We start from the raw sequence: 27,690 nt of genomic DNA on the forward strand, positions 1-27,690 counted from the left end.
AAAAGACCATCTTGGGTGCTCTTCTGTGGCTTAACATTTTACCAAGCAGAGGAAATTTCAGAAAAAAGAACACCCATTGCTTTTCACTGTCCCTAGATTTTGAATTGTTAAAACATCTGCACTGGCTGTCAATCTGCTGTCAAGCCAGGTTCAGTGTCCTTGCATTCACTTACGAAGCTCTGAGCAACTTAGGTCTGGGTTGCCTTAGGCACCACCAGAACCCAGAACAGCTCTATCACTGAAGTCACCTGTAGGAGCATCACTGTTTGTCCCCAGTGGGTGAGGCTCATTTGACATCAGCATGAAACTGAGCCTTCTGTGTTGTTGGCCCGGTCTTGTGATGTGGAATGCTCTTCCAGTAGAGATTCACCAAGCGCCTTCTGTGTTAACCCTCAAATGTTAGCTTTGCCTCCAGGCTTATGCAGACAGGTTAAGGAAAACATTTTTCCATGCTATCTAGTGGTCTCCTGTAATTTTTGTGTTTTTTATTGTATTATAAATCTTTGTCTTGAGATCATTTTATGACGCTATTCAGAGGTATGTATACAGTCGTACCTCAGGTTACGTACGCTCTGGGTTGCGTACTTTTCGGGTTATGAACTCCGCTAACCCGGAAGCGCAACCCGACGCATGCACGTTTTGCGCATGCGTAGAGCGTTTCTCGCGGTTTTTCGCGTTTCTTCGGTCTGCGGATGCACAGAACGAATTGTTTGGGTTACGTCCTTTTCGGGTTACGTACTGTAACCCGGAACGGATTAAGTACGTGACCCGGGGCGCCACTGTAATTGCAGCAATTCCTCTGGTGGTGTGCATGTCACCCACACAAAGGTCTCTTATTCTGAGATAATAAAGCTGGATAGGAGCTTGCTAGAGTCCTTTAGGTATGGGATATCCCGTCTTACGAACTAAATGATTGCTGGAGTCCCTTGCAGCTGTGTTTCCCTAAAACGCTAAACTTTTGAAATAATACCTTAAAATGCTTGAGGGAAAATAGTATGGTCTCCAAAAGAATCCCACCTATGGTGCAGTCCATGACTAGATGCATACTTTTTAAAAGTCTTGATTGTTGGAAGACACTTGAGGTTAAAATATCTCTAAAAGGTGAAGCAAGTATTTGTTTTAGTTTGGGCCACAAACATGCCAGTTCAAAGTGCTCTACTCTTTCCATTATAAGGCACTCTTTTCAGTTGCCCAGAAATTGGCTGTCCAGGCTCAAACTTTCCATAACAAATATGTACCATTAGGCTGAACTGCTTGAGTTTTCTGCCAAAAAATAACAAAAATTCTAGCTTGGGGGAGGTGGGGAGAAGAGTAGATCCCTAGTAAGTGATGTGTGATGCTTTTGGTTTGCTGCAGGGGAAAATGTCTAAAATATGTAACAGATACACTTTTGCTAAGAGACCGAATTGCTGTGGAATGCAGCTACTAGCAATGAGCTTTTCCTGTTCATCCTTCCTTAAAAAAGAAAATGTTGGCCACCCCTCATATTTTCTGCTAGTCAGAGTGTTGCTGCTGATCTCAGCAGAGTTAAGGTATGTTAAGTTCATTATTAATGTCCAGAAACTGTTAAACTGGAAATTCCATTAAATACAAAAATTGTCCTAAGCAGTAACAGTTCCATTGACATGGTAATAAGATCAAGACTGTGTTTTTCAGGATTATAAATCTTTTCCTTCTCATTATTTGAGCGTTTTGCTCACTGTGTAGTTTGCCAGGCCAGTCTTAGGCTGGTGTCGCACCACTACAGCAGCAACACATGGTGCTGTACCCATCCCATGTTGTGCCCCTGCCCAAGTATAATTTGGACAAAAAGCGGGTTGTAGGGACAGAATGAGAGAAGCAGGCAGAACCAGGGGCTGTCTCTTGTGCAATGTTGCATTTCTAAAACACTAGCACAAAATTGTGCATACTGAGTGCTGAGGCTCATCGCCAAGGAGAGTCAGCACAATAAAGGCTTGTGTGGTGCCATTTCTTGTAGGATGTTGAATCGTTTTACACCAGTGCAGATATGAAAATACATATATGAAGCAATAGGTCCTAGAGAGTAAAAGATACAAGACAGATGCCTTTTTAGTGAGTATTCTTCTGGTGTGTGTTTGCCAGTTAACAACTAGAGGACATTATTTTTCTCTTAATCCGGGGTGTTTCTGTAACTCAAAAGCTTGCATGCTCTTAAAAGGAATAGGTTTGATTAAATATATAGATAGAACATTTGACCATGTGATGCCACTTTGTCCATTGGGAGAAAAAAGGTAGTTCTTCCATTGGAGTTGGAAGCAGAATCATGCACAGGGCAGTATGAATTCTAGGATTGTCCCTGTGATTCTAAGACTTTATAACAGAACTGCAATCCTGTGCATAGTAGCTCTTATGCAACTGCTGAAGATTTGAGCAGGAACTTTGCCTATGTCAAGGAGGAAAAGCTAGAAAGCACATTAAAACAGCATTTGAAGTCATGATAAAAACAGTACAAGTCCCACTGGAATTTAAGCCATTAAAAAAAGAAATACCTGCCATTTCTCTTGAAGCTGTTGGTTTCACTTCCTGAAAGTCCTATGGATTTTGAAACCCAAAACCACTGATGAACGGTTCTGTCTCAGATTTAGGAAGCAAGTAGTCGATGCGGTTAATGTTATACCACTTGATGAAGCTCTTACCTTCCTTAAACTCTTAGTCTTCCTCTAAATGAGTCTGTAGAGCAGCAGTTGTTTTAAAAGCAAGTAGTGGGTGGGAGTTGGGGGATCCAACTAAGTTAGCAAATACATTTGCTTTGCTAATGTTTACTTCTTCAGTCCTTTGTACAAGAAATGGTTCCTGACATAAGCTAAACTAGATACTTTTAAGTGACTTAGTCAGTGGGCTATGCCTTGCATCATCTCTTCCGCTGCCCCAGAAACTTCTGTCTATTGCAGGTCTCTGATTCTATGACGTCTCTAAGCATACACCTTTTTTCCCTATATAAATCATAAAATTGTAGAGTTGGAAGGGACCCTGAGAGTCATCTAGTCCAACCCCTTGCAATGCAGGAATCTCAACTGAAGCTTCTGTGACAGACGGCCATCCAACCTCTGCTGCCACTGTCTGCCACTCATTCCTAAGGGGGAAATGTGTTTGAGATGCCATTGTGGTGATGGGAACTCCTTTTCCGCAGAGCCTCAACGCGTCCTGGCATGTATGCAGAGAAGCCTCTTTGCAGGGGTGCCCTGTTACTTAGATGCTCAGAGACGCTGCATCCCCAGAGGTTCATGCAGGGCACATACAATGCGCCTCCAACCCACTCCCGGTTGCAGCCCTCATAATGACCATCAAGTGCTTCCTTCAGCCCTCTGCCTTTTGTTATATAATATGAATAGTTTTGTGGCCAGTCAAAATCAACCATTAAAACCCTGATGGAAGTGTGATATATTACATTATGCCTTTTCACACATTGTTAGCTTTTTCCTTTCTGAGCAGCTCTAGGATTTGCACTTAGCAAGTAAGTTTATTTTGCTCCTAAGGCTTTGCCGATCAGAAGGTCGGCGGTTCAAATCCCTGCCACGTGGTGAGCTTCCATTGCTTGGTCCCAGCTCCTGCCCACCTAGCAGTTTGAAAGCACGCCAGGGCAAGTAGATAAATAGGTACCGCTCCGGCGGGAAGGTAAACGGCGTTTCCGTGCACTGCTCTGGTTCGCCAGAAGCTGCTTAGTCATGCTGGCCACATGACCCGGAAGCTGTACGCCGGCTCCCTCGGCCAGTAAAGCGAGATGAGCACTGCAACCCCAGAGTCGTCCGCAACTGGACCCAGCGGTCAGGGGTCCCTTTACCTTTACCTTTACCATGGCTGTATACTTGCTTCGTATCTCTTGCTTGCCGTGAATTAAAAAAATCTTTTGAGTCCCTGCTTTATCTCAGCTGGTTGCAATTAAAGCAGTAGTTCAGTTCATATATGCTGAATGTCAGCGTGAATGTTCTCCTGTTTAATTAACTTCTCGCATGATCCAGGGATGTGTTGACAACCACTTTACACTGAACTTGAGAGATACCAACATCTTCAAATGCAGTATGTGAAATGAGAAAGCTGCAAACATGCTAGCTACAGATCATTCTCTTGCATATCTAGAAATAGCACTGCATACATTTTCACTTTGACAAACCTCTGGCAATTCTCTGCAAATTGGCAGAAGTTATAGCAATGAGCATAGGACTAAGTGAGAGAGTCAGTTTTATTATATACAGCCAAAGGCCTTTACAGTGGGCGACAGAGAATAAAAGGAAAACTGTCCTCTGAAATCATGCAATGTAACCTGTAGCAGTTTACAACATAAAAAGGAAATTTACAACGTTTGATTTTAAAACTGGAGTACATTCACATAGCTGGAATGGCTGCCAGCGCAAATTTGGCTACCTGGTGTGTGACATATAGATGTTTCTCTGTTGGGAGTTCAACTGTCACTTCCTGTGCAGATCGACCTGGAAGCCAGTTAACAATTGATATAAATTTTCCTCTGGGCGTTGTATACAGGGGGCAAATCAGCAGATAGCGTGTAATGACCTCTACCTGATTGTATCCATGTATACATTTGCGATCCATATGGGGAATTTCCCGATATCTTCCCTCTAAATATGCCAAGGAATCTGAGTACTACAAAGGCCCTGCATAGTTATGAGAAGGTCAGAGTCTCAAGGTAATAGGGCCTTGAGTGATTGGCCTTAATTTGGGGGTTGCTGTCTTGGTTGGCATCCTGATCAAAAATCCAATTTCTAAGGCCACGTGATTAAGGGGTTTTCTGAAGTCCATGAAGACTGTGTGTGCTGTAGGAAATGCTATGTGGTGGAGGGCACAAAAATGGGGGGGGGTCCCAAGGAGGGTCAGTTGGGGGCAGAGTGAGAACTTCCCTGTTTTCATCTGAGGAATATTGTAGGGTAGACAACAGCAAGGCTGTACTGTCTCAAACTGGTCCTTGAGTTCACAATCCCTAAATAGTTATGCTTTTCCATAAGGTTATTTGGGTAAATGAAAATAAAGAAATGTTGGTGCTTTGGGTGTTCTGTAAAGTTAAAATAATTAAAAATAAATATGATAGCTTATGTACTGCATTTGCATTTCACTTTTCCTCCATGGAGTTCCGTGTGGTATATATGCTCCCCCCCCCCCAATCTTATTTTCACAACAACCATGTGAGGTAGCTTGAGCTGAGAGGCTGTGAGTGGCCCAAGCCCACCCAGGGAGCTTCCTTCCTGAGTGGGGATTTGTTCTCCAGTGGCAACCCCAGAGTCTGCGACTGGACCTAATAGTCAGGGGTCCCTTTACCTTTATACCACAATAGCTCACTCTGGTTAACTGTTGTGGATATTACTAGCCATTCATGAATATTGACTATTCAGCCATGCTTAGGCCAAACAAGAAGTGATGTTTGAGATGCCTTCTGTGTCCTTTCTGCTCCTCCTACAGAGCTAATAGCAGCTGGGGGAAGGTAGGGTTTCAACTGGAGAAAGGACATGGGAGGAAAGAGTTAAACACCATATCCCAGACCACCATGTCCCATATCTTCAAAAAAAAAAAAAAAAAAAAAGCCCCATGAGGCTGCCAATTTTTAAAACCAAAACTGTGGGAGATTGCATTGCATATAGCTTAACCCTTTTTAGTAAGGCATTTGATAGCTTACCTTTAATGGTGTTACTTGGTTAATATGGTCATTGCTGATTGGGGTAGGTGGGGGTGGACTAGTCATGGTGGGGGCAGTGGTGGTGTGAATTTTGATTAATGTGTTTAAAGCACTTGAAAACCAAGGGCAGGTGATGCTGTGGTCTAAACCACTGAGCCTCTCGGGCTTGCTGATCAGAAGGTCAGCGGTTCGAATCCACACGACAGAGTGAGCTCCCGTTGCTCTGTCCCAGCTCCTGCCAACCTAGCAGTTCGAAAGCACGCCAGTGCAAGTATATAAATAGGTACCGCTGTGGCGGGAAGGTAAATGGCGTTTCTGTGTACTCTGGTTTCTGTCACGGTGTCCCTTTGTGCCAGAAGTGGTTTAGTTCTGCTGGCCACATGACCCGGAAAGCTGTCTGTGGACAAACACTGGCTTCTTGGCCTGAAAGCGAGATGAGCGCCGCAACCCCATAGTCGCCTTTGACTGGACTTAACTGTCCCGGGGTCCCTTAAGCTTTTACTTTCTGTGATTAGTCAACTACAATTTATTAGCAATTAAAGTATCCTTAAATATTATTACTCTTTCAAGTAAAAGCATTTATTAAGAAAACAAAATGGTTATTGGAATAGGAAATGTGTGTTTCTTGCAGGGACAATCACATCTGTGGATGAAAAGCTAAATATATTATTCAGGCCTGATATCTCCAATATATGTTATAGGTACATCTCCTTTGTTAAAATGCAAAAAAGTGCTTTTATTAGTCCCTATTGACTTTTGGAACACTCTTTAGTGCCAGCTAGTGGGAATAGATAGCAATTTCAGTTCTTTCGCAGGATGCTTATGAGCCCAAAATGACCAAGCATGAAGGTGAATAAATGCATTTTATTTAGATAGCGGATATTCACTCCACCAGATGAGCATGAATGAGATTTTTTAATTTTTTTTGCTTCTGTTTTAATGCAGGCTCTTGATGGGAATGTATCTGATCACCTTAAGGATTATTTAATGGCATTCAGCAGGACTGAATTAGAAGCATGCCAAGCTGTACAAAGCACATTCCAGTTTCTTTTGGAAACTTCCAGTCGGGTAAGTTTTTCAGTAAACTAGTTTTTGTGTGTGTGTGTGTGTGCCAAAATAGTTGTGAGAGGGTGGGCCCTGTGACTTTTTTTTTTCAAAAATGGGAAGAACCTGAAGAGGTCATAACCAGGGAACTAGAATACTCCACCACCACAATGTTAATACTAGCCACCATGAGAAGGGTGGCGGGGATGGAGAGGCCAGCATTATGGAGATGGCCAGCGCTTGGTAAGGTAGTGATTTAACGCTTGATAGTGAGCTTTAAATGCAGGAAGTCTGAGGTTCTGTCCGTGGTGTCAGTTAAAGATCTATAACTGCAGGGCTGAGAGACATGTCTTCCTGCAACACAGGATAACTGCTGCCAACCAGAGTAAGCGCTGGCTGGCTGGTGCAGTGGCCTGAATCTATATAAGGCAGTTTCATATACCTGGGAATAATTCGGAGCAAAAACCTAACACTGCCACCCTCTACTCCATTTCTTACAACAGGGATCTCCAACAGGTCAGGTCGATGGCAGCTCCCTGCGAGGTTTTGGTAGATTGCAGCTGATCAATGGCCCTCCCCCTCCCCCTGCCCTCCATTGTTGCACGATCTCCCTAAATGAAGCTCATCAACCTTGACCTGAACCCCTAAAAAAAGGGACTTCCCTCCCTAAAAAAAACTCAACAGCTTTGACCTGAACGCCCCCCAAAAGGGGTAGATCACTGCCAGTTTTTTATTCTGTGAGTAGATCGCAGTCTCTTAGGAGTTGGCCGTCCCTGTCTTAGAACAATAGCATTATCCCTTTGATTTGGAGCTCTGCGCTGTTATCAAAGTTGGCCTGGAATCCTCCAAGTTTAAAAGCAGTTACAAGTTCTGTAACTGTTTGCAATGCAGTTACAATGCTGCTTGAGTAATATTTTGCAGCATTGGTTTTTCCTAGGGTATGTTTCCTAGGGTATGTTTATATAGTCTCCCTTAGCTGGCAGTTTTAATCCATCAAATGGATTATGCATCACTTCTGCTCTATCCAATCACCTCTGCACAGGACTGTAGTTGTACAGGCCACCCAGGCCAACTGGAGGAACCCACATAAAACTTTATCTGCATTGCATTTGATACTGATGTGGTTAATCCACCCTTGCTGTCTGTGAAATGTTTGGATATCCCAAGATCGCGATGGTTTAATCTGGCTTCTCTAGTCTCTTCATAAGCCTTTTGACTTTCCGATACTACATTTCACTCTGAAGCTTAATGTTTTGCGGTTTCTAAAAATACAGATATAAATAACACACACTTACAACTCCAATTCAGTTTGTAGAGTTTTAAGAATTAAAATGCACCCTGATAAAGATGGCATACAGTATTGAGCAGGTGGCTGCATTTGATTCTGGGATCATATATGCATTCTTAAGTTTTCTGAATAACGTTCCCATTTAAGATCAATATGCATTCCAGCGATCGGGCATCTACAAACCCTGTAGACATTGCAATTCCAAATTTCCAGTTTGCTGCTGGGCCAGGTTTGAGGCATTTACATTAATTCAAAAACCCCTAAACAACTTGGACCCAGAGTACCTTAAGGATGGCCTGGTTCCAAAAGCTCCAGCTTGAAAGGCTGAGGTCCTCTGATCGGGCACCTCTGGTGGTTTCCCCTGTGGCCCCCAAGGTTCAGCTGGTCTTCATTCAGGGCCAAGCTTTCAGTGTGGCAGGCCCTGCTCTTTTGAACCCCCTACTACTAGAGGTTGGGCAGGAACCATGTCTCCCCTTCTGCATATGTCCTGTGAAAACCTTTTTTGTTTAGACAGGCCTTTACAAAATGTTTTTTTTTTAAATCCAGTAAGTATTCATTGGTCTTTTATTGGTATTTTAAATGACGCTCTTATGCTGTCTCTGTTGATTTCGTTTTAAATGTTGTGCTGCAGCTTGCAGAACTTCTGGTGTTGGCTTAACTATTGCAGTGTTACAGTTTCTTCAGTTTTTCTGTCTCGCACATTCTCTCTTTAATATCAGGGGGTAAATGCCTGTAAATGTATTCATTGTCTCTTTCAGGTAGTGCGAGATTACAATTTTCAGCTGTTCTTGCAAGAGAACTCCGTATTTCATAAACCGCAGTCCTTCCAGTTCCAGCCTTGTGACAGTGACACCGTAAGGGCATTTTAAAAAATACATTAATTCCACTCCTTTGTTCAATGCTTTGAATGAGCCACAATCCAGGGAAGCCGCTTTTGTAAGGGGAACAAGGTCTACGTGCAAATAAATTGTCGTGTGCAGTTGTCTGCGTGGGCATGACCCAAGAAATTCTACAATCCATACTTCTGCAGGGAGGAACACACTGATGTGCTGTCCAAGAGTTTTGCAACCTTGTATAGCCTATTAAGCCTTTCTTCAGCAGACAGGGAACACTGGATTGTTACCCAGGTGTGCTAAGGTGTGCTGAGTCAGGTGTGCTAAGCCTGTTAAAAGGAGTGGGCTCAAGTACACATAGTTGCTTTGGACAACAGCAAAATTTATTGAGTGCTATCCCTTTTCATGGGACGCGGGCGGCACTGTGGTCTAAACCACTGAGCCTAGGGCTTGCCGATCAGAAGGTCGGCGGTTCGAATCCCCGCAACGGGGTGAGCTCCCGTTGTTTGGTCCCTGCTCCTGCCAACCCAGTAGTTCAAAAGTACATCAAAGTGCAAGTGGATAAATAGGTACCGCTCCGGCGGGAAGGTAAACAGCGTTTCTGTGCGCTGCTCTGGTTTCGCCAGAAGCGGCTTAGTCATGCTGGCCACATGACCCAGAAAAACTGTCCGCGGACAAACGTCGGCTCCCTCGGCCGGTAAAGCGAGATGAGCGCCACAACCCCAGAGTCATCTGCGACTGGACTTAACTGTCAGGGGTCCTTTACCTTTTTACACCTTTTCAAACATTCAGATCCCATGAGTGGTGGGAGATTGGGATTATACCAACCTACCCCACTCAGGGTGTACCTTCCTCACCCAATACTGCACATTCAATTTAATATATCCATAGGGACCTTGGTGTCTAGGGCCCAGCACAAGTTCTCCCTCTTGGCCCCACACAAAACTGAGCTGTACAATAGATTGGAGTCTATTCATGCCGTTCCTTATGTAAATATGAAGTCCAACATGCAAATGTTGTATGGGGTGAATGCATGATGAAAGGTGGGGCCGGATGGCACAGTCCCATCCTCTGCTGGTGGGGTGGAATATCTGTTCATTTAGGCACATTTTTAGAGTATGGTAGCAGAGGGTCTAATTCATCTTCGCAACTGTACAACAAAGCTCTGTAACAGGTCCCAGTGTTTGCCTTGTGTGTTTTCCTTATATGTGGACAGCCCTTGCTTATTGCCCTTTTTTTAAAGGTTTTAGGTCCTCAAAAAAGCTTCCTAAATTAATTATTTTATGTTGAGACTGATTCGTAAATACAGGGAAGGCTGGGAGGAGTTTGCTGAAAAACTACCCTGTTTTAAGAAATGGTTGAGAACGGCAAATAAAAATTTCCAAATCGTACTGTCTCCCCAAATATTTCCAAAGGTCCACATTAAGCAAATAGCTCACCAGGTGGCTAAAGAGCAATTTTTGGTGCTTCTTACACCAAGGTAATAGAAAATACAGGTGAAACTCGAAAAAATTAGAATATCGTGGAAAGGTTAATTTCTTTCTGTAATTCAACTTAAAAGGTGAAATTAATGTATGAGATGGACTCATGACATGCAAAGCGAGATATGTCAAGCCTTTATTTGTTATAATTGTGATGATTATGGCGTACAGCTGGTGAGAACCCCAAATTCACAATCTCAACTTTGAGGTTTTCATCAGCTGTGCACCATAATCATCACAATTATAACAAACAAAGGCTTGACATATCTCACTTTGCATATCATGAGTCTATCTCATTTATTAAACTCCAGTAGCTAATGAAAACAATTGCTTACATAAATGGACTTTTCCACGATATTCTAATTTTTTGAGTTTCACCTGTATACCAATTTATGCAAAGTGTAAGTTTTTTTTTAAAAAAGTCCTTTCTTTTTGCAGATTTTTGATAAACCATAGTTAGCAAGGGGGAAGGGATCTGGGTTTGTGCTGTATTAGGGGAAAGGCAGATAAAAATTGGGTAAGCCTTGTTCAAAACAACAAACTTGCCCTTGAAATTCAGATGTTTTCTAACTTCATCCTCAACAAAAGATAAGTTAATTTTATATCTCTGACTTCTCCAGCACATTGTTTACATCAAGTCCAAGGGTATATAAAAGGCAGTGGGCTGAGTTTTCCCTGACTAACCATATTTGCCTAATTGTGTTTGCCTTGCAGTTCTAACTGGTGTGTGTGTGTATGTGTTTGTGTGTGTGTGTTTGTGTTTTGTCCTTGTGCAACCTTTGACATTCAGAGTTTTAATGCCGTTCAGCTGGTGGATATTGAGCCTTCACCTGTCAGTGCTCTGAGAATGACCTTAGTAGAGGTATATGGCAGCATCTGCTATCACCATTTACTGTCTCGTGGTATTGCTGGTATGCATGATGACAAGGACTGTTATGGTGCAATCTGCTTCCATGCATAAAGTGACAAATGAATGCATAACGTGTTAAAAGCCAGATTCCTACTGTCAAGATCTCAGAACTGAACTAAATTCTCGGAGGCCAGCTTAACTTTACTGGACCAAACAGCTCACAATTTATAATAATTCAGAATTTTGAAGTGAGATGTCAATGCACCATCTGATATCTAGAGTAGCTTTACATAATCCTGTGACCAGAAGTGCCCCCTTTCAGCTCCATGTACCCTTCTGGGAAAGCGGAATAAAACTATGGCTATCTTACCATACTCTTGATTTCAATTAAACTAATTAAGATATTTATATGTCATTTTTTCTGCCTTAATTGCTAAAGCGCCTGAGGCAGCATAAGTTGTCAGCAGTAGCAGCGAACAAATACTATTAAGATAGCAGAGTACAGCAGACAAAAATAATTCATCTGCTAGGACATCCTTCCCCAACCTGCTGCCCTCCAGATGAATTACAACTTCTGTCATCGCTGACCGTTGCCCGTGCTGGCTGGGGTCAGTGCAAGTTGCAGTGCAAAACATCTGGAGGGCACCAGATTGAGGAAGGCTGCCCAAGGGATTAAAATACCTTCAGCTGTGGCCAAAAGACATCTCGAACAATGGCCATCGAGTGGTCCCTGAATGCCATTAAAGAGGAAGCTGAGCAGAGCCCCTGGCGCAAGGTATTGCACAGAAAATGCCCTCTTAAGCACCCCAGTTAACTTCATCTTTGAAGGTACAGTGAGATACAGAAAGCCCCGTAATTAACTTGTCCTAATCATCAGGGGCCAGGGAAAGGATTGGGTACGGAGCTCAGTTAGCCCCCCCCCCCCAAAAAAAAAGAGAGGCAGGAGCTTCTGTAGTGTGAGCTCCATTATTGCATTATTGGGCCAGTACAAATGTATTCAGATACAGTACTTGAATTTTTTCTTTGGTTTTCATTATACTGAGGTTGACATAAAAGCAAGACAAGCCTTGTTTTGCTTTTCCAAAAACGCATGTCATAAAATTGGATCCAGGAAACTGATAGCAGGGGCCATATTTCTGTAAGTCCACATAGCTGTTGTTTCATTTTTGGCCATTTTACTTTCCTACTAAATTTCTTCCCGCAAGTCGTTCTTTGGATAATACTCAAAACCAGGAATTCTATATACACTCTTATTTTTCTACTCGTTAACCATCCTTGAAGTAGGGAAAAATATGCAACTGTTATGCATTTTAGTCACTTCATTTCCATTTTGTGTTGGAGCTGTTCGGAGCAAGTAGCTTTTTCGTGGGCTATGCATGATTATTTTCATTGGGCAAGCTGTGCAGTGAACATTACAGAGTAATCTGCTGACGTGAGCTAAAATCAAGACTTTTTTCTGATCAAAGACTAATTTTCCAATTAAATAAATAGTTCAACAGAACTCGGGTGCCTCTTCCTAGAGAGGTTTCAGTTGCTTAACTACAGAGCGGGGAGAGATAGAGGCATATGCAGGCCAACATTTATAGCTATTAAACTGCTGTGCCATTTTTCTGCTTGGAATAATTCAGCATGTTTTCAGGGTGCAAGTGAGAAGCCGGCTATCTCTTAGGACGTTTAGTAAATTCGCCTACACCATATAACACCTTCAGGCACCGAATGCATGTAAAAGGGGGTCAGTAATAGAGGCAGGTGACTCTCCTGCCGCCAACAGAGGGTTGTTGCTTGTTTTACCATACAGCTTCTGATCCAGCTCACTGTACAACAGCAAGCAGAAGGTGAAATTTCAATACACAGCCATTCTCAACTTGCTGGATTATCCCATTCACTTTGTACAGGGCAGGTGTGCCCCCAGTCTACACTCCTACAAGATTATCTGCCAACATTTGTATAGTACTGGGACTCGGTAAAGAATTGAGAACCTGCCCTGGTCACAGAAATGCTATGGAACATTGGGTTCCCACTCAACCGTTGTGCTACCCTTTGCAGGAGGACAGTAGATCACGTTTGAATGTTGTAAATCAGGGGTTGGCAACCTAAGGCCCATGGGCCGGAAGCAGCCCACGGAGGCCGTTTAACCGGCCCACGAGCCGCCTGCTTGGCGAGTCCCTGCGCTAAACCGGTGCAGCGTGATGCGGGGACTCTCTTCCGTGGCTCTGGAAATTGCTTCTGCGCATGCTCAGACGCCAAAAATCACTTCTGCACAGGTGCAATTTTCAGCGTCTGGGCATGCGCAGAAACGATTTCCGGCATCGTGCTGCACTGGCCCGGCGCACGGAGGATCTCCGCGGGAGTGATCCGGACCATGCCCGGTAAGCCTTGCCGACCCCTGTTGTAAATGGTACAAAGCAGGTGGCTCACACAATCCAGGACAGGCTAAAGGAGAATCTGAGTGTTGTGATTAGAAAGGATAAGACTTTGTCTTGAGGCCGAGGTTGGGGAATGGGGTGGGGGGTGGGGGGGGAGAGGCATAGCAAATAACAGAAGGCAGTGGGGAGAGCAAAGGGGGGGACAAAAATGGGCAAGATCAGAGGCTTAAAGGAGGTGGCTTTAACATAGCAATGGGGTTAGTGGGGTTTTTATCAAATTTTGTTAAAAGCAAATTGACTAAAATCAAATCCGAAACACAAAGCTGTCAGGAGGCAAGGTAAACTTAATCAGAAGTCCCCCAAACTGCAGTGCGCAGAGAACTTATTATGAAGCTCACTAATGCATAGATAAGCATATTTGCAACAGCATGGCAAAATATAGGAGGAAATTTGCTAGCTCTTTATGTTTCCTGATTGGAAATGGAGGCCCCTTCCTCAAACAGCATGTGATCCTGTGAGAAAATGCAATAAACAACTAAATCTATTGCCAAGATAATGGCCCCAAAGAGCTGAAACAATTTTTTTTTAAGCAGTTCTTTCCTGTTTTTGCCAAGTTGCTGCCTGTGATATTATATTCTGTACATTGGAGGTTGACTGCGTTAACCTTGGGGTATTGCAAAATTCACTTATGCCTGATCCACTCCAACCAGTATGCAGAATGATGGTCAATGCTGAAGTGTAGAATTCTAGCTGATACTAAATGCTACAGGTTTTATTGACTCATTTGTTCAATTTATATCTCACCCTTCCTCTGAAAGGAACCCAGAACAGTGAACACCAAGTGATAAAGCAATAAGCACATATTTAAAATACAGATTGGAAAAGATATTAACTTAAAGCAGGCTTCCTCAACCTTGGCCCTCCAGATGTTTTGAGACTACAATTCCCAGCATCCCTGACCACTGGTCCTGCTAGCTAGGGATCATGGGAGTTGTAGGCCAAAAATATCTGGAGGGCCAAGGTTGAGGAAGCCTGAAGTCTCCTTGGAATGGTGGATCAGAATCCACAAGTTATTTCTCATTCTGACCTAAAGGTGGGTCACACCAATGGCACCCCACAATTTTTTGGTGTTTGGTTGTTGTTTTTTAAGCAAGGGGGTGAAAGGGCTAAGGAAATAAAACACGCAAAAAGGACAAACAGTGAATGTGTAGGTTAATTTCTTCTTGCAGATACTGTGGGATCCCAGGTCTGAAATGGTTGAAAACCATCACTCTAACCCTTTAGAGAAAACCTGCAGCAAATGAAAAACAGGACTGTAAAGTGAGAGCCATTCTTCTCTTCGAACTTCCTTTAGGGTTTTCCGAAACTCCTGGGAAGGCGGTGAATAGATAAGGCAGAACAAAAATAGGATTATTAACAAAGTTGGGTATTTGTGCGAGGCCATGAGTCACTTCATTCTGTGGGACCCAACAGGCTTGTGAACACCCCCATTTAGAAAGTGAACTTTTTTTCCTTCTCCTCTTTGCAGTCATCCTTAGACAATCAAGGAGTCTGTAGTTATGTGCCAAGAGCCTTTCAAAGATGCTTCTCTCCCCCCCCCCTCCTCGGCACTAGGGATGCTTTAACAGGAACCTTTCTTCTGCTTCTATTTAAACATCTGCGCATTGCATGTGAGAAGTGCTAGATTCTAACACAGCTGCTGTGGTAGTTGGCTTGTCTACACAGAACGAGGAATTGTTGGGAGCCTTTGTGCAAGTTTTCACACTGTGTGCATACGCATGTGAGCGCTATTAACAGAAGAATACATTATCCCGCAGTGCCTTTAGAGACTCCTCTAAAGTAAAAACGGTACAGCGAGTGTCCCATAGCTAAAATAAAAATAAAATAAGCCACAATAAATTCAGGCTGAAAATGAGAAAGAGGTGCATCAGGGCAGTAAATTCAACTGTGCCTTTTTAAAAGGCAGAAGTCTGTGAACCCTAAATCGTGTATATTCTCCTGCTGTCAATGGTTGGGCCCTACAGTGGTGAGCTGTAGAAACCTCGCCCCATGTCTGTCCAAAGCAGTGACTGAGTTGTTTTGTTGTACTTTGTGTATGGTAGCTGGTGTGCAATAAATGCTCATTTCTGTTGGGAGTTTTCTGATTTTTACAATGATCAGCTAGTCGTTCCCTTTGCAGCTCTAATGAGAGCCTAGCATGTTGCTGGGTTGTTTTTTAAGACTTTGAGCCGTTCCTCTCTCAAACTCCTCACCATTTATGAGAAGATAGGTGAGAAATCAGGCTTTCTCCTGAATAAGTAGTCAAGCTTGCAACCCAATCCATCAATACATATTTGACCCAGTCTTTCTGCCTTTCTGTAAGACAGATGTTGTGCTTCTAATGGGGAACAGAGTCTCGAGACTCTGAAATGCAGGCTGCGGCCTGGTTCTCAAAAACAGAAGTTGAGGGGCTGAACAACTTCAGACTGTAGGTGGAATGTTCTTCTGCAGGCACAGAAAAATAAATAAAATCTATGCAAATAGGAAGGTAGCTTTAAAGGGGAATGGCTTGGCTAACATAAGAACATAGGGAGAGCCTGCTGGATCAGGCCAATGGCCCAATGTAGTCCAGCATCCTTTTCTTACATTGGCCAACTAGATGCCTGTGGGAAACAATGGAGAAGAACACCATCATTTTGGTGGCCCTTTTCTGAGCTTTTTACAACTCAACAATATCCTTTTTGAGATGAGGCGACCAGAGCTGTACCCAAATGCAGTTGCACCATAGATTATAAATTGTGATATTGGCACAATTTTATTATCATTGAAGAGCGTTTCATTATGCAGCCCTGACAAAGGCCCAGTTGCTATTTGTAAGTTCTGCACAATTGCCTGTAGTTCTTTGAACTAATCTGTTTGAGAATAGTGTGTTAGTTACTAACCTGGCTGGTAGTTTTGTCAAGCAGCCAAGCTGGTCTTTGGCTGAAGATGCTGTTAATGTTCACATCTGGGATCCCGAAACAGCATCTGACACTGAGTTATAATGTTGTTGTCGCCAGTTTAGAATTCTACTTTAGTGCTCCAGGCACAATTTCTGGCTTCCCTTGTTGCTGAATCATTTCACAATATATTTTGAGCAAACCATGCCGTTTTTGGCATCACTTCCTATCTCAGTGATGCCTGTCCATTCTCCTCCAGCCTCCTTTTTTGAGAAGTAGTAACACCCTTTTCAGGTAGGGTTCATTTGGCTAGATGGTTGTGCCACAGTGGGCAGCTGACATTGTGCCGTTTTGTGTAGGTGAGTGCCCTCTTTTGCTTTCAAAGGCTGAAGGGTTTTTTCAGAGCGCTCTCGCTGCAAGTCTCAAGGCAGAAAGTGAATCTATAATTAGCTCTGCTTTTTGGACTGTTGTTTGTCCTTTCAGGCCAAAATGGGGGAGGGTTTGTTTTCTTCCTCCTGGATGGAGTTGGAACTAAGATCCCGTAATAAACATTGGCACCATCTCAGCAAATACACATCCCTGCTGGAATTCAGCTAGCGTGGCTGGAGCCTAATATGAGCTTGTAGCCCACGCAAAAAAAGAGGGGCATTTCAAGAACTGTTGGAATTCTTATGTCAAGCAGGCCACAGCTGAATAACAATGGATTAGACCGTTATGTGTCCTGTGTTTCGAGGCAGAAACATGTTGTTCCTAGCAAGTGAGCTGGCACAGCATACCAGATTAGGCCACACCCACCAAAGTTTTCCCCGCAGTTGGAGACGTTTTCCTTGTGGTGCACAAGATGTGTGATTGGTTGGTTGAAATAAATGTTCCAGCAAAATCTACAACTTACAGAACAATAGGATTGATGAGCAAATCATACAGTTTTCTGTGGTGGGACACTTCAAATAACCCAAGTATCTTACGGCGCTGTTCAAGACGAACCAATGCATTGGCATTGTGGCACCTCAAGACAGTTAGTCTGTTCCAGCAGAAACAAACCAGCACAGCTGCCCTTCAGGAAATGTATTGGCATGATTTATAATTTATTTCAAAGACAAGCCGTATTTTCTTTTGCAGCCGACACTCAAAAGTGGCACACATCCTTGTCGGCATCCGCCTGTCTTAAGAGTGTTTGTGCCTCTTCAAGTCAAACTGTTGTGTTAGCAGCACCCTGGGACACAAGCCAGGGCAGTGTGTATGGAGGTCCTGGGCTGCCCAGACAATAAACCGCCCCCCTTCTTGGCCTCACTGAAGTTTATGGGGTGTTAGGGGAGGGGTAATACCTCTGGTGGGGGACACGTCGTGCTTCTTCTGGAGTAGTTTATCCACCTTTGGTCCCCACCCTGCGTACATCTAAAAGCACATAAAACCATTAAGATCACTTGGCACACTTAACATTTTAAAGCGATGATTAGTTGTTTTATCAGGAATTGGGATGTGCCCCATCTCTTTAATTCCCATGTCTAGATGGCGGAAAAGAAACCTGTCAGTTGCACAGATTTTCCCCCCAAACAAGGGTGTTTGTCGCACAGCAAAGCGGGAGCAAATAATCAAGATGGTCAGTGAGTCTGTTTTGTTCATGGCTTCATCTACCAGATTTCATCATAAGATAAAAGGACAGTTTCTATAATTAAATGCACACAACACAGGAAGAACCTTTTTCAACCCAGGGGCCATCTTCCCTCCTGGGGGGGTGTCATTTGTTGGTAGTAGTTAGGGCCAGAGGCATAATCAGAATTTAAGGACATATTGTAGCCTAGCAAACAAATTCATGAAGGGTATGAAGCAGGGCAAGTGCAGGCTGCAGCCCCTGGGGAGAGTCCTGGAGGGCTGCATTTGACCCCAGGCCTGAGGTTTCCCCAGCGCTGGTATAAAACATTAAGAAAAATTAATTAGTGGAACAACAGGAACACCAATTGAAAGCCACCAGAAATACCCAGACTACCCCAGTGATGCAATGGGTCAGTGTGGCTGTGGGCAGGATTCCTTCATTGCAGGGGGTTGTACTAGATGACTCCCTACAACTCTGCAATTTTATGATTCTATCAATTTAGTTCTGAGACTTTTTTTTATTTAAGGAATAAAAATACCTGCCTGGTACTGAATATATAAAAAGGTATATGCCAAGCAAGCCTCTCAGGCCGGGCGGGGGGGGGGGAGAGAGATCCACTGGTGGCAACAACCGTTGCTTAGGGGAGAGTTAGGGGGTTTCTTATAGAACCTTTAAAGAGGAGACTAGAGCCATTCATAATTGTAGTTTGAAGGATTAAAGTGGATAGCTCTTGGATTTTTCTCCAATAGACGTAAAAGTCCCTACTCATGGGGGAGGCGGTAATGGGCGCAATCTTCCTGCTTTAGAAGGAACACTTTTTTTGCATCTCTGCAAGATGATCTGATGAAGGAGAAGGGAGGAAGCCAGCAACTGTTACAGTGGAGAGGATTGCCCCCCCTCACCCCCAGCTTCTGGACCACTTGTGCTTTATGCGGTTCTTTGGATGATTGAGACCTTTTCCGTTTTGGGACATGCAGGAGCTCAGGGTTGAATGCATATCCCTTTATCATACAGCCCACCCCAACCCCCCATGCTGTCGGCTTTTGCAAAACGTGGCTGTCCCATCATGGAGCCATTGCCTGCGATGCGAGAACCATCCTGTAATGGTGCAAGTAAAGCATTGCATGCGCTTGTCAGCTGCTGGTAATTACTGGGGTGGGAGTGCGGATCAATACCTTGCTTTTGCCTTGACTAAATGCATGGCCTACTTTGGTAAGTATTCAGGGTCTTTGTGAAATCATTTTTTGTTCATGTGTTCACCAATCTCGTGAAAGCTTATGAAACATTGGGAAACGCAATGCAGAATAAAGTTTAGATCTCAGTTAGATCTCAGCCCCCAAATTCCCTCTTTGCCTGAGGCATTTTATCTGCTCTTTGTTTGGTTCCTCTGCTTCAGAAATTTTATCGTATTAAAGATAATTCGTTTTCACTTTACAGCAGCCTCTTTTTTAAAGAAAAGAAAACAACCCGATCTTGCTTTTGAAAAGCATTAAAGAGCAAATTACACTGGTTTCAGTTTTTTCATTTCCCCCATGACAAAACTCATGGACAGACAGCAGGGCTTTTTCTGTGTTTAAAATTTGCTTGTTATGTTCGGCTTCATGTAACAAGAATCTGGGAAAAGCCCTTTTGCGAAGTCTTGTAAGTGAGTTAATTAACATTTTTCGGATGGCTACATAAAGAAGGATGTCACAGGTGGGAAGGGCCAGGCCTAGGAAATCCCCTCACTCACTTTCCTTTCTTGTATGTGTGTGTTTCAGAGTAGACAACTGGAATCTGAGACCGGAACGACAGAAGAGCACAGTCTGAACAAGGAAGCCCGGAAATGGGCGACGCGTGTGGCAAGAGAGCACAAAAACATTATTCACAGTCAACGGGTGGGTTGAAAATAAAGAAGATTATTGGCGGCTTTTTAACTGTCCTGTTCATCCAGCCACCTTGGTGAAGCATTACACCACTCATATTCCACTTCGCCGATTCTGTCATTCCATGAGGAAAGGAAACACCTTGCTTGGGATATATATTCCAGCTTGTGGCATTCCACATAACTCTGGCTTTGGCCTTGTTTGTCCCAACAGATCACCTTTTTTCTTCAATGTGCTTTAACTGGGATGTGTAAAAATTAACACATGAACTGCATAAGGGAATAAGGGAGAGCAGCGAAGAATTCTCTTCTTCCCATTTGTGGCTGTTTGTAAATCAGGATGGATGTCCACCCGTTAAAGCCTTTGCAAAGGAAGAGCTTCTGCACGAGGTTTGAAGTGACGTTTCAGATCCCTTCCAGAAACAACAGTTCAATTAAAAACACACCAAATGTTTTTTTTCCTCCCCTCCCCTTCCTGTTTTTGGCAGACTCTGGAAGAATTAGAATGCCACGGGTCTGTGGTGTCTGAGCAGAGCCGAGCAGAACTGGAACAGAAGATAGATGAAGCCAGAGAGAACATCCGCAAAGCCGAGGTGAGAGGAATGTTAGCTCCAGCACTTATCTCTGATGCTTTAGGGCAGTGGCTCAGATTGCAGCAGCTAGCAGGTCGTCTTGCACCAGCGGCACATTTTTTTTAGCAGCTTTCTCGTTGTGTGTGCAACGGCTTGAAACATGCAAAAGGGTTCATAAAATCTGTTTTAGATTGATAAAATGCAGAATAAACATGAGGCTGTGAGACGAGGAAATAGCTCTCTTCCCCCAACCCCCCCCCCAAAAAAAAACTGGGCAGTGTTGTGTTAAGGCTATGGTCACTGATTCAAGACACCTGTTGGCAAAAACAAGAACTGATGCTGCCAGGTTTCTTGGCTGAATGGGCTGCAGTAATTAAAGCAGTAGAGGGGAGGACTCTAATTACGTTGGTGATGTTAACTCCCAGGTAGTTTTGACAACTCAACTTACTAGGTGCAAATTGCTACTGGAAAGGAAACTATTTTATATATATTTTAAAAAAAACTTCCCCATGCTTTACCACCTAACATTTATCAGAGTCGAGTCTATGTGTTGCCAGTAACAGTTCTCTTCCAACTGATCCTCAATCATGCTTCACATGTGCCGTCCTCTCTGAAATCCTGCAGCCTTTGTCTGTGTGTGTTGCAGCTCAGTGCCTGGGCCTATCTTTCAGCCAGTGTGGTGTAGTGGTTAAGAGCGGTAGACTCGTTATCTGGGGAACCGGGTTCGCGTCTCCATTCCTCCACATGCAGCTGCTGGGTGACCTTGGGCTAGTCACACTTCTCTGAAGTCTCTCAGCCCCACTCACCTCACAGAGTGTTTGTTGTGGGGGGAGGAAGGGAAAAGAGAATGTTAGCCGCTTTGAGACTCCTTCGGGTAGTGAAAAGCGGGATATCAAATCCAAACTCTTCCTGGTGCTGGCATATTTTTTGCTGCTAACTTTTCACCTCTGTGCCGACTTGTGCGTGGTTTTCAGCCCATATTAATAGAGTCTAAAATTAACCTAGTCTGTTTTGGGGGAGAAAATGAGGAAACCAATGAGAAAATGATTTCACACCTTCAGTAAAGCAAAGCAGCTTGCTGCTGTCATGTGCCTCAGTGCAGAAAACCTTTGCGAGGGAGGAGGAGAGGGCGAAAGTATCGAATGTCGACTTTCCCCCTCAAAAAGGAACGCAAGGGCCCTGCTTGGAACAGACCAAAGAATCTGGTTCCACATGCTGCCAAGAAACCCATAAGCAGGTCAGAAAACAAGGGTTTCTTTTTACTGTTTTTGCAAGTTGGTTGTGAGTATCCACCATGCCTCTGTTTCTTTCTTCATCCTCTTTTGGCATCCGTCTGTCTCGAGAGACAATGCAGTGCACCTCCAGGGGTGAAGTCAAACTGCTGGAGAATCACAGCGACTGCTGTGGCTGCAGAGGCTGGTAGCTCGTAACTGCTGCCTCCTGCATTGCTTTTACTGCTTTAACAGCACAAAAGTGACCTCTCTGGAATTCAAGCCTGGTCAGTGTGTATGGAGGTCCTGGGCTGCCCGGACAACAAGACCCACCTCTCGCCCGCACTGATGAGGTCCAAAGGAGAGCAGGACATTTAGCACCAGTTTGGCTGCAGGAGTTGCCGGAAGGAGGCGTACAAGGTGCCACCTAACCTTCTGAAGGGCTCCACTCCGGATTTGTGCAGGGTTTACTCCTTAGCCTTTTCTTTTCCCGAAGATGTCCCATAAGGCACGGTACGGGTTTTCCCTCTGGGTTTACACCCATACCCTTCCTCAGGAATGGGTATAGCTGCAAGGCACCAAAGGTTTCGGTTCAGAGTTTTCCTTCTCCTAGGTGGGCTCCCTTCCCAGGTTGACGAGCCCCATCTGCCCCGCATTTCCCTCTATATCATGGGCAGAAACTGCCTTCTTGACTGTGGGACCCACCCTTGGTCTCATCCATTCAATCTGCCTGTCTTCATATGCTGGGAAAGTCCCTAACTCACTGAGGGTTTGAGACCCTCACCTGGTTTAGCTGGTCAGTCAAAGCCGGGCTGTGGTCTTACCTCCCTTCAGTACATTGTTGTTTAGTCATGTCCGACTCTTTGTGACCCCATGGACCAGAGCACGCCAGGCACTCCTGTCTTCCGCTGCCTCCCACAGTACATTACTGCTTTTTATCTTCCAGTGTAGATCATGGTTTCTGTGGCAGCCCATTTTTTGTTGCATGAGTTTTGGGAGTGTTTGCCTCCCATGTACAATGATAAAAATGCAGCGTGCTGAGTAAACCTTATTTGTGTTGTAATAAATGGGTTTCCACCAAAGCTGTCATGAGTTACCTGCTAACTTGTGGAACAAGTAAATATTTGTAAGGGGAAATGGCTGGAAAAGTCCACTACAGCACTTGCAAAACAGCTGCTAGTAGCTGTTTATGGTTGTACTTTATTTCGTTTCTGCATAGTGCTGTTTTTCTGCATGCATCTGCTCAGACAAAATAATGAACTGTCTTGCTTTTTGTGAAGTACTTTGCTTCCCATAGTTTAATATTTAGGCAAATCCAGGCTTAACAGAATTTCAGGTGTTGTTTTTCCGCTAGTAAATCATCTCCTAGGAATGTTGAACTGAGTCATGTTACTGGTCAATTATGTTCAGAGACGCACATGCCTAAAATTAGATGTCCAATCTCACCAAAGCCATAATACTGCTTTTATGAAATCCGCTTTTAAAACATTCTGAAGAGCCTTGCTGCATTAAGTAGCTAAAAATGATGTGCTTGTCTGTACATTGATGGGCGAGTGTTGCTTTGCAAAGCTTCTTTGATCAGAAGCTAAGGAGTAGCATTAGGTTAATTGACTTGGCTATGTTGATTTTTCACTAAATTCCAGAATATAATGGCAGTAAACTTTTCCAGTGAATGGTGACCTTCACCAAACTTGGATACAAATTATAGCATCGATGCAAAAGTATCTAAACTAACATCACCCACCAAATTATAGAAGGTCTGGCAAAATCTTGCCTGGAGACTGCTTTTTAAAAAACAAACATCCCCTGTTACTGCTTACCCATAAGTTTGTATTGTGCAACATTCACTTAGCAATCTTGTGTGTATCCGTATATTTTAATAAATCACCAAGTGCAGGAAGCCAGTTCATGTTTCCCCCCCCCCCCAGATAATCACTTCAGAAAACTGAAGAGCTCTGCTGTGCCCTGCTCCGGCTTCTGGAAGTTATCCGTGTAGCTTTTGCACACATCAGCATCTCTTTGCAGCTCTGGGAAAGAATTTTCCCTCTCCTGAACATTTGCCATCGCATATCTGCCCCACAGCACTGCTGGAACCGGCCTTCAGCACCTATTTTGCTGTTTTGTGCTGATGTGCAGGAATAGACAATGGAATATTGTGTCCTAACGACTTGAATCAGCTGGTGCAGTAGTTTTTAGCATTCATTTGCAATGCAGGGTTGGGGAACCTGCAGTCCTCAGCCTAATTCCAAACACAGTCTGCAAGCGATTGGTTCAGGCTTGTGGCGGCGGCAGCAGCCTCTCCATCGCCCCACAGCTTGCTGGGCAGGAAGGTAGAGATGCGGAAAGAAAAGGGTGTGGTGGGACACTGGCCACTGTGATCTATGGCAGGTTACCCTCCAGGAGAGACCCTCTACAGAAGAAAGGTTGCTTCTGTTGTCCTATTATCCTTAAGTCTTTTGCACTGAAACCTCTGAGGAGACCCAAAACTGCAAGGAGCTTAGTTGTATCAGGGGTTATCCAGTAGCAAGGTGAATAATAGATTTTATGAAAGCCCATTTGTGTAGGGGGGAAAGAGGCCACCTTATTGCAATTCAGGTTGGTCCATCTAGCCCAGTGCTGTCTGCACTGACTGACAGGCAGTGACTCCCAAGGGTTTCAGGTGAGGGTCTTTTCCCAGCCCTGCTTGGAGATGTCCGGGATTAAACGTGGGACTTGCAGAGCAGGTGGTCGGCCGCTGAGCTGCAACCTTCCCACCATGACCTATCAAGCGCAGCCACAGTGGATTATTTGGGGCAAATTCTGGCATTTCTGCAGAGCAAAGGCAAGCGCTGCCAGTGCTCCAGGTGGATGGAGTACAAGCCTGAGAAGAAGCAGTGGAATCTTCTGCAAAGTGCAGGGGGGGGAGGGGGTCCATGGAAGGTGCATTGGGATTATTGGAGACGACTGTAGCTCACTGGTAGAGGATATGCTTTACTTGAAAAAGTCCTCAGGTTCATTTTCCAGGTAGTTCCGGGGAAGTCTGGTGCCTGAAGCTCTGGAGAACTGCTGTCAACTAGTTCAGTTGACAGCACTGAACTAGATGAACCCAAAGGTCTGACTTGTGGCTTCCTATGTAGATGGTGAGAGAACTGAAGTCTTCTACAGCCTGGCCCTAAGGAGGTGACAGAACTGACGGTAGCTCACTGTGACTTGTTTGCAAAGCATTTTGAGGACAAAGTTGCTTGCATCCACTTGGAACCTTGGCTCCATTGTTACAGCAGATGAACCTCAAGATGTGTAGAGAGCACTGTCTAGTCGTATTACATTGGATGAGTTTCTGTTAGTGAGGCTCGAAGGCATGGACAAGGTGCTTCGATCGGTCAGGCTGACCGCATGCCCTTGCTTCAACTGGTAGCCCAGCTGCGCCCCTCTCTGGACAGGGATAGGCTAACAGCCTCTGAAGACAGTTCAGAAACTTCAGCTGGTGCAGAATTCAACGGCCAGGTTGCTCACCGGGTTAAGACGATCTGAGTATATAACGCCAATCCTGTGTGGAGAGTATCAGAGCCTGAAGGGTTAAATGCTCTGCTGTGACGCACTGGTCACTGTGTGGGCAGTTCACATACGGGCTTTTGTCTTTGTCTGTGTGAGCTGTACTTTTTGGTTTCGTTTTCACCGACCGGAGCAGTCATGGAACTGAGCACTCCGGGAGAAGATTTATTGTTTTGTAAATAAAGTTAGCTCGTTAAGAAGACAACGCTTCAGTGAGTTATTACTGGGCTGCCTTGGCAGTTACACACAAGCTTTCGCTGTGGCTTTGAACTCTGCTAATAGCCAGGGGTTGCCAGGCATTAAAAGCAAAGCAACGCAGTGATAGCGTGCCGGACCCTGGTATACGCTATAGATTGTGGAACACTCCATTTCACAATCCAGCATCCTGGCCCGACCACACTGGCTGCCAATTAGTTACCGGGGCCCAATTAAAAGTCCTGGTTTTGACCTAGAAAGGCTTAAATGCCACTGGACCACAATATGTCAAGGACCCATATGAACCTACCCGGACCCTGAGATCATCTTCTGAAGCCCTTCTTCATGTGCCTCCTCCACGAGAGGTCTGGAGGGTGACCTTTTCTGTGATGGCTCCCTGTTTGTGGAATGCTCTCCCCAGGGAAGCTCACCTGGTGCCATTATTACATATCTTTAGGTGCCAGGCAAAAGCATTCATCTTCTCCCAGGCCTTTGGCTGATTAAACGATCTCTGGCCTTTTAAAGTGCGGAGGGATGTATTGGTTTTTATTGTAACTATGGTATGTATTTTTCAGCTTTTGAAAAATGGAAACAGTCCTGTCAGGGGCGTAGCAAGGGGGGCATGGGGGGGGCTCCTCAAGTTCCATAATGGAGGGGGTGACAAATTATCAAGGAACAATTACTGCCCTACACGGGCAGTTCATAAAAAACTTTTTTTTAAAAAAATGCCTGCTCCAAAGGTCTTATCTTACTATACTAGGGATTATATACCGGTAGCTATATATGAAATTTCATGCATATCGGTTAATATCTTGATCCTCCACCACCAAAATAGCTGTTCACTTGGCTGTTTTCCTATGTCGTGAAGGCTGAAATTTCAGTTCAGGGAGCACTTACTGTTCTCAACCCTAACCTTGTGGAAAGCCATCTAATTAGACTTTAATTTGATTTTGAGATGTTTTTAGGAGGTGATTTAATTATTGTTTGATTTTATACCAATGTTATGTATCTGATGTTAGCCACCCTGAGCCCGACTTTGGCCGGGGAGGGCGGGATATAAATAGAAGTTTTTTATTATTATTAATTGTTATATATTTATAAGAAAATATGAAATAACGTAAAACCATTTGGGGGGGGATCAATGGGGGGGTGACAAGAAATTTTCCGCACCAGGTACCACCTGAACTTCCTACGCCTCTTGAGTCCTGTGATCCTCAGATGAAGGGCAATATAATTTTTATAACAACAACATTCCTTGGCACATAGGTTAGTGTAGAAAAGATTACCTGAGGATAGAAAGTTGTGACAAATGGTGTGTTAAACCAAGACTAGGAAATCAGACTGGGGAGGTCTAATTTCTTGTGGACGATGAAATTCAGTTTTTGATTTTGATTGTACGTGGAAGAGGGTAGACTAGAAATGCAGAAGGAGAATCTCCCCACCCCTTTGCGAGCTCATTCTCATCTTACTTCATGAAAGGTTCAAAGTAATTACTCATGTTACAAAATCTGTCCAAAAATGTTTCATCTCAACAGGTTAGGATGCAATGTAACTATTGTTACTGTTTTCCTTTCCTTCTGGAACAGATTTTTCTGCTTCTGTTGCAAACTCATGATTCTGAGAATTATGCTGACAGGAAAGGACAGTTTAGACGGTTTCCTTGTAACATGCTTAATTATTTTAACTCATTACCCTGAGGCTTGCTTAATAACAGGAAAGAGTGACAGGCCCCATATTAGACCAGTGTGGGCTCACCTTGAACTGGCTGGGCAACCTCTAATCTTCTGGTCTGAATTCAGGATGCTGATACCAGGGCTGTCTTAAGCAAATGCGGCGCTGGGGTGCAAAGATCCGCCCCTCCCCCAGTTGCCCAGTCCCTGGCGCACAGGAGGGCGGAGCCGGCTGGCTGCCTCAGCATCTCACTGGCTTGGTCGGCGCAGAGCCTCCCACAGTAGAAGAGCCCGCCATGCCGCTCCAACCGACGGGCGGGCGCTTCCCCAGGCTCAACTCTCGGGCCCCGGACTCTCCCTGAGAGCCCGGCGCCCGGGTGCCCCGCACCCCTAGTGCCTATGGGTAAGACGGCCCTGGCTGATACTTTCCAGTGTGGTGTAGGGGTTAAGAGCGGTAGACTCGTAATCTGGTGAACCGGGTTCGTGTCTCTGCTCCTCCACATGCAGCTGCTGGGTGACCTTGGGCTAGTCACACTTCTCTGAAGTCTCTCAGCCCCACTCACCTCACAGAGTGTTTGTTGTGGGGGAGGAAGGGAAAGGAGAATGTTAGCCGCTTTGAGACTCCTTCG

General features: G+C 44.4%; 1 protein-coding gene across 6 annotated transcripts in view; it reads left to right on the forward strand.

Annotated features, from left to right (window-relative positions):
- FCHSD2 (FCH and double SH3 domains 2) overlaps window positions 1–27,690 on the forward strand; it is a 132,280-nt gene that overhangs the window by 77,142 nt on the left and 27,448 nt on the right. For 4 of the 6 annotated variants that reach the window (XM_033145973.1, XM_033145971.1, XM_033145972.1 and 1 more), the window contains 5 exons: window positions 6,590–6,712; window positions 8,735–8,830; window positions 11,081–11,152; window positions 19,779–19,895; window positions 20,371–20,475. In XM_033145973.1, coding sequence (XP_033001864.1) covers window positions 6,590–6,712; window positions 8,735–8,830; window positions 11,081–11,152; window positions 19,779–19,895; window positions 20,371–20,475 — 513 coding nt within the window. The remainder of the gene's footprint in view (window positions 1–6,589; window positions 6,713–8,734; window positions 8,831–11,080; window positions 11,153–19,778; window positions 19,896–20,370; window positions 20,476–27,690) is intronic. The other 2 variants (XM_033145974.1, XM_033145975.1) reach the window with 1 other exon arrangement.

The sequence above is a fragment of the Lacerta agilis genome, chromosome 4 (genome assembly GCF_009819535.1).
Source record: "Lacerta agilis isolate rLacAgi1 chromosome 4, rLacAgi1.pri, whole genome shotgun sequence".
In the NCBI taxonomy this organism is placed as follows: Eukaryota; Metazoa; Chordata; class Lepidosauria; order Squamata; family Lacertidae; genus Lacerta; species Lacerta agilis.